This window comes from Thermobia domestica, chromosome 12, assembly GCF_964235325.1.
Source record: "Thermobia domestica chromosome 12, izTheDome1.hap1.1, whole genome shotgun sequence".
In the NCBI taxonomy this organism is placed as follows: Eukaryota; Metazoa; Arthropoda; class Insecta; order Zygentoma; family Lepismatidae; genus Thermobia; species Thermobia domestica.
The window spans coordinates 153,642,936-153,653,654 of NC_137465.1; the positions used below are offsets into that span (position 1 = coordinate 153,642,936).

General features: G+C 35.2%; 1 protein-coding gene across 4 annotated transcripts in view; it reads right to left on the reverse strand.

Annotated features, from left to right (window-relative positions):
* The window catches only part of Gprk2 (G protein-coupled receptor kinase 2), a 93,322-nt gene extending 84,689 nt beyond the window's left edge, over positions 1 to 8,633 (reverse strand). For 2 of the 4 annotated variants that reach the window (XR_014127812.1, XM_081734286.1), the window contains exons 1-2: positions 8,374 to 8,630; positions 93 to 188 (exon numbers count right to left, since the gene is read on the reverse strand). Coding sequence is in view for 3 of the 4 variants with exons in the window: in XM_081734286.1 (XP_081590412.1) it covers positions 93 to 188; positions 8,374 to 8,425 (148 nt within the window). In the remaining variant the exon portion in view is untranslated. Of the gene's footprint in view, positions 1 to 92; positions 189 to 8,373 lie in introns of all 4 variants that reach the window. The other 2 variants (XM_081734285.1, XM_081734284.1) reach the window with 2 other exon arrangements.
* Positions 8,634 to 10,719: the final 2,086 nt, after the last annotated feature.

A 10,719-nucleotide genomic window follows, 5' to 3' on the forward strand; every position in this document is an offset into this window, starting at 1 on the left:
CAACAAACATTTTACACAACGAGTGCTTTATTAGATAATAAACACTTTACAAAATAGGTGATTAATACGAATATGAAAAAAAAAATACTTACCAATTTTATTCTTTAGGTCAATGCATTGTGAAATGTGTGGAAACTGTAAAATCTTTCTCCATTTTTTACTCTTCCCTTTATTACTATCTGCACCACCTGAAAGTAAAGATTAACAGAAATTCCTTAAAGTTCATATTCTTTAACGTATCAGAAAATATCTTCGGAAATTTGAACCTCATGTTTTAAACTGAGAATACTGTTGAAGTGCAGTTGTCAGGATTACTTCGCAAGCCTTTTTAATATAAGCATATCCGTTGTGAGAAAAGAATTTTAGAAGAAAATAAAAATTAATGTTAAAAATAAAAATTTATAGTACTGTACATATTTCATTATGACATTTTTTTTCATATTTGAGACATTACAACCAAGACTACAGGGAATGGCAGAAGGGAAAATACCTAAAGGAAGGCCGTGGATGAAAATACATGGATCAATACAAGATATAGGGAAGAAGTAAATGGAAATTAGAAATCTGCCTCACGATAGGGAATAGTGGGAAGCTGTGCGACACCAGTTAAGGGTTGAGGACCTGAGAAGGAAGTTCTTCCAGAGGAATTTTATAACAAATTTGCGCGGTGATTTATTTTTTTCACATTGTACGCTTCCATATATTTAACACTCATGGTTCTGACATCGAGTGCCGGTTGGAGCAGAAAACATCCGTGTTAGCTTCGCAACAGAAGGCAATTGGAGAAAGAATTAAAAAGGTAGTACACTCTGGTTAGAAAGCAAAAACAACGGTTAAGAGCTGATGCATTACCCAACACATCACCTGTAATATTTCCTTATGAGCTCGGTGCCTAGGAGTTTAATTTGGTTCTATGACACGAATGCGAGGTGTCTTTGCGTCTGGTCGATAGGTGCGGAACAACAAATTGAACATTAATGATTTACACAACATATACGTATACAAATTGTAATAGTCGGCAATAAGTGATGAAACTTGAATGTTGTCTATGGTCATTTGGCAAGCTATTGTTTTCAGTTTTCCACAAAGCCAAAGATCTGCGATAAAATATTTTAATACTCTTATACTTTATACAAATACATGTTTAATAACAATAGAGAACCAAAACATAACTGACTTTATTAACTAACTTGCGTTGAAATACATCTACCAAGTAACCTGATAAAAGTTCTTCCATCAACATACAGTAGTACGGTATTTGAATATCGAAACTCGTAGGGAGACAACTGAAATTCATGAATATGGGAAGCAGCTGATCATGAAAGAGTTTACTTTTCAGTTAATAAAGAATCCTAGATAAGTCAGAATAACTTCTTTTATTTCTAATTACACTTGCATAGATCTTACCATGAAATCTCGATTGGGAAAGAAATGAGAATATGCTATAAGTGCATCATCAAATGAATAGAAATTATAACTCACATAGTTTGATCATTTCTACTCTTAGAATTTTAATATGTACTACTCAATGTATAAATAATTACACATTAGCTGCAGTAGCTTAAAAACCCAATATATTATGGATATTTGTACTACACATTACAGCAAACTTACAGAAGACTTTATAGCTCGATGATATATATCTCATTATATCCGTATGTTGATAAACAAGTACCAAAATACCATACGTTACCATAACAACGAGTAAAATACAGAAGTCAACATATAAACTTGGAATTATCAACAAACAAATCGCACAAAATTCGAACTCTCGTATGGATTTCTAAAGGAAGTACCTCCACCTCTTTTTCTTTCATTTTACGTCAAACATCCAAAAATGCTGAAACATGTATAATTATCTTAAATGAAGAGTCCATACACGTCTAATCTTTCTCTAATCTTCAGATTTCTAGATATGGACATTCTAATATAGTAATTGCCACCTATATTTCTCCCTCTTCTACATTCTTCCGCGTCGAATTTCCAAAAACCGTTTCTTAGTGGTATCTTACACGTCATAAATCCCATACACTGTGCAAAATCAAAGTTTCTAGCTCAAGCGGTTTGGACAGAGCGTTGATCTGTAATTACTCACTCAAGACTACTACTATTATATATGAAGAGATTTTCATCTACGACAGTACACTTTGAATTCAACAGTGTATCAAGAAATAAAGCAACACCATAGAAAAAAGAAAGTTTGAGAAGAATAAGCACAAACTACATTAAGTTTATAATTACATTTGTCCGATATTTCAAGTGCTTCCCGAGGGCACTTATCTTCAGGGCTGAGGTTTAGAACCTTTTCAATGCTAATCTTTACATAGTGTCCGCAACAACACTGGTATGTACATAAAAGATATTTATAAAATAGTATAATTCGGTTAGTAGACTAACTTATCAAACTTGTTTCTTTTATTTATTAGGGATCTTATCCTTGTAATCTTCTACGATGAATATTGTTCTCTTCCACCCGACGGATATACAGACTCATATATGTACAATATTCTATTATTAATATTTTTGAGGAAACATGCAACGTTTTGTACATGAAACTGCCTGTTTCGGCGGAAACACATGTAAAGAAAATATTACAGGCACATCGTCTTCAGGTGATATGTATGTCGAGAAAGTATTAAACTTCTGTTGGAAATTTTGCACGGAAACACGCGTTGTACAGAGCCTGTACATTAAAATGAGAACATGCAATGTACACGTAATCACTCACATGCAAGTAAATGAAGGGAATATATGCATGCAAATACCTTGAATGCATTGTTAACACTCGCAATACAGTAAGAATGAAAAGTACAAGGAAGATGCCTGTTTATCAACATGTAATATACATGTGTAACATTCGCATTACATGTAAATACCATGTATTAGCGCATAGCATGGAAAACGCATGACGTAGAATATGATATTTTACATTTATCATTTTCGTGTACATGCGAAATGTCTAACTCCCGTACGTGCAATGTACAGGTGAACGGGAACATGCAATGATCATGATTGCCAATAAATGGATTAAGCAGATACGTGTGGTGAACAAGGTGGATTGGAGCTAAACATTCACGTTACAGGCATAAGAGACATGCAATATTCAATAACACAAGTCTCCAATTCGACATTCGCTTTGCAAGGTCCTGACACATGTATAATACATGGGATTACAACTGAATACATTGCCTGTATTATCTCCGTGTACATGAGAAGTGTGAACCCACCTATATGCAATGTACAGGCAATGTGCGGGTAAACAGAAAATGCAATGATCATGATTGCCAATAAATAGCTTAAACAGGTGGATGCAATGAACAAGGCTGATTGGAGTGAATCGTTATGTTACAGGTATAGGAAACATGCAATATTCAGGCACCAAGTCTCCAGTTTGTCATGCACATATGCAAGGTCCTGATACATATATACAGTAGTACATTGGAATAGAATTGGAGACATTATCTGTAACACGCAGAGTGTGAACTCACCTACATGCATTGTACAGGCAATGTACAGATGAATAGGAACATGCAATGATCATGACTGCCAATAAATGGATTAAATAGATACGTGTAGTGAGTAAATAGCTTAAACAAGTAAATGCGATGGACAAGGTTGATTTAGAGTGAAGCATTTACGTTACAGGCGAAGGGAACATGCAATATCCAGACATCAAGTCTCCACTTTGACATGCACATATGCAAGGTGCTGACACATATATACAGAGGCGTGCGCAGGCCCATGGATTAGATGGATCAAATAGTAGTACTACTCCTTAAAGTATGCAGACTACATTCTAGTAATCCACCGGTACATTTCCCACATATGTCACAGGTACAAGTAATTCACCTGTAACACGTATACCTGTTTCATGTATATTACAGGTACATGTGATCAACGTTTAGCATGCATGTGATCTATACAATACATACCCAATTCATGAACAGGCAAACTGCATGTTACATATGGCTCCCATGTACATGTTACCTACATGTCTCTTCTGCTGTATATATACATGGAACGTACATATCTTATGCGTATCTAGCATCTGTGACACGCAAATTTTATGTACACTTAATACGATGTACTTTACATGTATATTTTGCTCACACGCCCACTAATTCGCTAACACCTGTATTTCAAATGTATTTAACATGTCAATTACATTTTTATCAAATGAAAAGCAGCTGTCGTCAGATCCTCATGAGGTAACGTATATGTCAACTATATAGAATATGCCGGTTACGCAAGCCTACCATGAAAATTTTAGGAGGCGTGAAAATTTACGGGGGGGCACCCTAGCCCCCCCCCATGGATACGGGCCTGATAAGGGGGTATAATCATGGAACAATTAGGCAAGGAAAGGGAACTACTTCCTGCAAGGTTACCGCATGATTGGATTGTGGGAAAGTAACGACAATATGTATTCTGAACATGGGTGCAGGTGTACAGAGACACTCCAGTCGGTATCCTTACGCAGACACGAGAAATTACACTCCATTAACAAAATGGATTCAAACTTCCCTAACCAAAAGCTAACCCGATCCGACCCTACCCTACCGTATTTATCTCTATTTTACTCCACTCTACTCTACTTTATAATACCCTTTTAAAGCGGTCCTAAAAATTAATATTTTTTTAAATTTTCGTACGGTAGCTATTATTAGTTTTTTTTTTTTTGTGTGTGTGTGTGTGTGCCAAAAACAAAGCAGAAGAACAATTTCGGAATAAATGTCTATAAAATTATTTCATATCATATTTCTTCCTTTAAATCAGGGGTACAGAATGAAAACCTGCTAAATTAATTTTCTAATTTTGTCAAGAGACGAAATAAAAGTGACTCTTACGTTTCAGTTTTTAGATTTCACTCATCTGCATTAAGGGGAGAGACTACTATATATTTTCAAAGGCTAACAATTATTCTTTTGCCCGTTTTCCATAAGTGAAAAGAGATAATGAAATGTAACTTACCTCAGTAATAGATAATGTTATTCTACACCCGAAAATACGAATCGGAATAATTTTCAGTGTTGCCATCCATAGAAATTACAGTGTGTCTAGAATTTGAATTACCCAAAAATCTAGGTTATGGCAGCGACTAGAAAAAAGAACTCAATGGCTATTGATGACTTATCAAGCTGTCTGTGTTCCTTTTAATTACTTTTTAAATAATATTTGCATTTTAATTCTACTGATAATTAAAAATTAATTATTTTGTACTCTTTATTACAAATATTATTTTAAAAAATAGTTAACAAGGAGCAAAGACAGCATGATAAGTCTTCAATTGCCGTTGAGTTCATTTTTCTAGTCGCTGCAATAATCTAGATTTTTGGGTAATTGAAATTTTGGTCACACTGTAATTTCTACGGATGGCAACACTGAAAAGTCTTTCAATTCGTATTTTCGGGTGTAGAATAACATTATCTATTACTGAGGTAAGTTACATTTCATTATCTCCTTTCACTTACGAAAAACTGGTAAAAGAAAAATTGTTAGCTTTTGAAAAATATTTAGCAGTCTACCGTCTTAAGTAGTGACCACTAAAAAAATTGTTAAACAATTTTTTGTTTCGTTTCCTGTCAAAACTGAAAAATGGATTTAGCAGGTTTTGCTTCCATATCCCTGAAATAATAACCTACCTACTACATTCTAGAGTGTTATGGGGGACGTGTCCAAATAATTGCGTACGGACGTAACATAGGCGTACCTGCTACCTGAAATAAAAAAGATTGTTCATGCGAAAAACGCACCAACCTATGCTAAATGGTCACTACAAATAAGAATGGTATATATTCCAATTCAGGAAAAGAAGTTGGTGGGCTTACGGTAGGAATGTTCATAAACTAATGTTTTCTTCAAAAATAATTTAACGATTCATATTAATACTTACTTAGCCTTTATTCTTTCTGGGAAGGTTCTATAACACAGGTCCCCCCCATATAGGTTGGTTCATTTCTATACTAACGTTTAATATTTAATTTAAATTGTATTGCTGAGCGAGCATTAGCGAGTGAGGCGGGTTAGAAACCCGCAGAGCACGTTATTTTCTGTCCTTATTACAGCTAAATAGGAAGAGGGACCTGTGCTCTAGAACCTTGCCATTCTTTCTCTCTCGTGAACACGCAATACCGGAGAAGTTCATCTGGAATTTCAGTTCCAGAAATTAATGTCGTCTTCGTCACACTTATTACACTCGACAGGTCTTTCAGTCAGGCACGTTCAAAATTAAATGTTTGGTCGAAATCAACAGAAATGTTTTAACACTGTGTATTTTTCAACACTGATGTAATCACTGCGTCGGGTGCGTAATTTACATGCATTTCGATCGTGGTTGTCTGTTATATCGGGTTCACTCGAGCTGGCAGTTCTAGCAAATAGAAAATTTATAGGACAAATACGATGTGAAACATTTTTCTCGAAAGAATGGGTGTGTAAATATAAATAATTAATGTCAGGTCACAGCATATTGAAATAAAACTTGAGTGACACTGAAAATATTGTATGTGTAGGTGTGCTCTTCCACTATTCTTGTTAAGCGTATACTTGCCGTCATTGAAGCGCCTGTTACCTACAGATGCACCCCCTCGCTTCCGCTCGGGTCCGCTTGCTGCGCCCCTGCCCTAACTCGGTTAGAGAGAATTCGTGCTTTTAATGGCCACCTAGCATAAGTTGGTTCGTGCTTTATGCACTGCAGTTTTTATGCTATACGTCTATACTATATTTACACTGAGGCCTCCTAAAGTAGTCTGCAAAGAGTAATGACCTCCATATTCAGTGAATGCTTTGCTACAAGAAATACAAAGCTCTAACCTAACCTGGAAATGTAAGAAATGTGTCAAAATTTGGTAGAACTGTCTACTCGAATAATGCTGTTACATCTTAAATTGTTTCTTATTTGGGACAAGATCGCATATAATTCTCGGGGTTGTCACTTTTGCAGCAAATCATGTGCTGCAACATCAATGTACCGGTACCATCAGTAATGTGACTTCGTCTAGAACCTGTACTGGTTTCACACTAGTAATCTAATCCTGTAAACATAAAATAAAGCTCTCTTAATTTGTGTAAAGCTAGAATGTTGGTGGGGGAAAAATCTTACACACACTTCTCTATGTGCACTCATTTTGATCGTAAAATTACATGCAATGATCTGTAGGGCCGCTTTATTAGGTATTAGTAGAGTACTGTAGAGTAGAATAGTTAGATAGGGATAAGTAGGGTAGGGGTAGGAATGAGTTAGCTTAAGGATAGGGAAGTCTTGATCCATTTCATAGAATTAATAGTGTGTAATTTCTCGTTTCTAAGTAAGTATACCTCCTGGAGCTGGCATTGTATAGTTAAACCGTTAAAATCTTTAGAAGATTTTATTTTAAAGAAACAGAAAATTCTTCCATCCATGTATTCTACTTTGTACTTCCGTGCACTACTAGAGTGCTGCATGTATGCACTGTATTATACGAAGTTCAAGTACAGTTAGGTGCAGGTGTTCGCATAAAACATTTTTGGTCTATAATAAAAAGAGTTACATATGAACATACATTATCCCATCATAAAAGGGTATAGACATCTACCATATGATTCAAAAATTAAGACTGTCAATGACAATATTGTCACCATTAACAGTTTGGAGAATTTCGCTTATTTAGTCTTCTCCTAAAGTCAGTGACCCTTGCAAAATTCAAATCTCGCACTTCAGGATGCATTGCTTCGCACTCGTTATCTACTGCTTTAATGCATATTTTCTTACCGGAAGCAATAACAGTACTTTAAAAAATGCCACTGAATTTATTGTTTTCAATGTATAGTGACATTAACATTACGCATTAAATTTGATATTGTTTCGTTGGACATGATTTATATGATTTTTCGTATTTGTTACGTTCTGACACAAACAATCTTATCGAGATTGATCATAAATCTTTAGCATCTTACACTTTTTACTTTACAACGTACGGTTGTAATCATAATTTTATGGGAATAAACATCTCCTTTAATGAATGTTTCGGTAAAATATAAATCTTAGTTTCTTAGATTAATATAGCATTCTGTACTATTTAATAACTGCCTTAATTAGCTTTGCCGAATCGCATCGCAATCAGTGAATTCATCTTGAAAGACGTCTGCAGGCTACCATTCTCGTTGAGTGTTTTAAATTCTAGTGCATCTGAAAGTATTTTATGTGCACCCTTACAAATGCTTATATTGACCTTTCAAGAAATAATAATATTTATTACTCTTTGCAGAAGGGCTTCTTTTCATTCATATGATGCCTTTAAAAATTTTCAATTCCCTAATACAAACTAAGCACAGGCTTAACCATAGCGAGTAGCCATAAAATGATTACCGTGTATAATCAAAATGTGATCTTACCTTCTCTTGCTTTTAAATATACGGTGTTTGCAACGATATTCTCTAATTCCATGAGTTCCAGTTTGGCTGATTTCCCGATCCCCGGGCCGATATCGACCCTTTCCCATCAAAACTGTTTACTACCGTCGGGTGTGGTGTTTCTAAGGTAAAATGGCGACTTTGACCTGCGTTGTATGTAAGAACAATTTCCATTGGGTTTGCAGCTAGTGACATGCCTTGTCTTCCTGTGATGAGCAGGAAGTGAATAACTTCCCATGTAAATTGAATATTGCAAGATTAGTACTGTTATTTATCATTTGTATTTTTATTTATTTCCGTGTAACTATACTATTGAAACGCCTAATAGGTACTTACACAGTTGTCAGCATGAGCTTGAAAAAATTCAATGTTCTTCACAGATTAATTCCATTTTGTATTATAATCTAATGAAAATGACATTGATAACTCAATTGTAATTAGTACGGCTTCTAAACGCTGTAGATACATTTAGACGGACAGATTTAAAACATTAAGATTAGTACATAATTTTTGTTACAGGTATAGCGGATCATTTTAAATATTTTAATTTTTGCTATTTCGTCAGTATTGGCTTATACCTTTACTTTAGCATTGATATTTTCTACTGCGTTTTTAAATAAAGATCGGTTCAATTATTACAAATCGCATACTATGTAAGAATAATGCTTCACGAGTTGTAAAACTTATATGTAGTACTATTGCGCATGTTAACAATCTCGATCAATGATCTGCTTGCAGTGGTTCATTGAGTTTATATTCCCGCTTTAAACTGCTAATAAAGTGTATGTTAGCATCACGAAGTGAAGGTTGAAAGAGATAAAAGAGCAATAAACTATAATATGTTTGCTTTAGATGGAAATCAAAGGTAACTAAAAAAAAAAAGTACTATATGGTAGTAATGTAGAACCTATGTAACTTATCAACATGATAGACAGGTTTGTAGCCCTACCTCTTTGGAGAAAATGGCACTTTAACCTCCAAATTCTCTCATCTCTTTTGTGTTTAAAAAAAGGATAAAAATATACTGTATAAAGCAGGGGCGCCCGAAGAAAATTTTCTAGATAGGGGCATCTCCATGGTTGCTATATTACATCTGGTATTTCTGGTATTTAATATATGTGGTTTGCTGTATTGCATATACATTTTCGTGAACCAGGGGGCGGGTCCCACCTTGCCCTCCTCTTCGGGCGCCCATATGATATAAAGCGAATATTTTGCCATTATTTACATTGTTGCATAGCAAGGACGAAAAATACATTTTAAATTTAGTGTCCTGCGATTATGTAAGTTGATGGAGGCGAATATAAATACCAGTAGATAATGAATTGATGGGTTGAAAATATGGAAAGAGGAGTGAAAATCTTTAGAAAATTCACGCATACGATATTATTTAGTAAAGTTCCCATGGCCATGAAATAAACCAAATTTGAGGTAAACGCTGAACCAATAAGCCACTGTGTAACTGTTACTTAAAGCAGTATTTCTCAACCTTTCGCTATCTAGGGCCCGTTTCGAAGTGTTCAACAACTAATTATAGTGATTGGAAGGAGTCGTGAGGTTTGACGATCTACTACTTTCACCACCCCATAAAACGCGGGTTACATGCACAGGACCGACACGGCATAGGATCGACACGGCATAGGATCGACACGGCGTAGGATCGACACGGCATAGGATCGACACGGCGTAGGATCGACACGGCATAGGATCGACACGGCACAGAACCGAAACGGCACAGGATCGACACGGCATAGGATCGACAGCAGAACTTTCATACGATCGAAATAATAAAAAATACATTATTTTATAATTACGCAATATTAAGTAACAATTATTTTCTCAAGGATATATAGGAGAGAACCGTCATACGATCGAAACGGCATAGGAACGAAACGGCGTAGGATCGACACGGCATAGGATCGACACGGCACAGGGCCGACACGGCATAGGACCGAAACGGCACAGGATCGACACGGCACAGGACCGAAACGGCATAGGATCGACACGGCACAGGATCGACACTCTGTAGGGTGGTCAACACTTTCTGAAAATATCAATATCGCATATCCTTCACCTTGAATTTGTGGATATAAAAAATTGTAAGGATAAATAATTCTAAATGGTCTATTTTTTAAAAAATTATGTATATATATATATATATATATATATATATATATATATATATATATATATATATATATATATATATATATATATATATATATATACAAATTGTATAAAAATATTGTGCGTAATATATCCATGCCGTAATAAATACACCTTTAATTTTGTGATATTAAAAAAAATACGCTAAATAACTCCAATAGT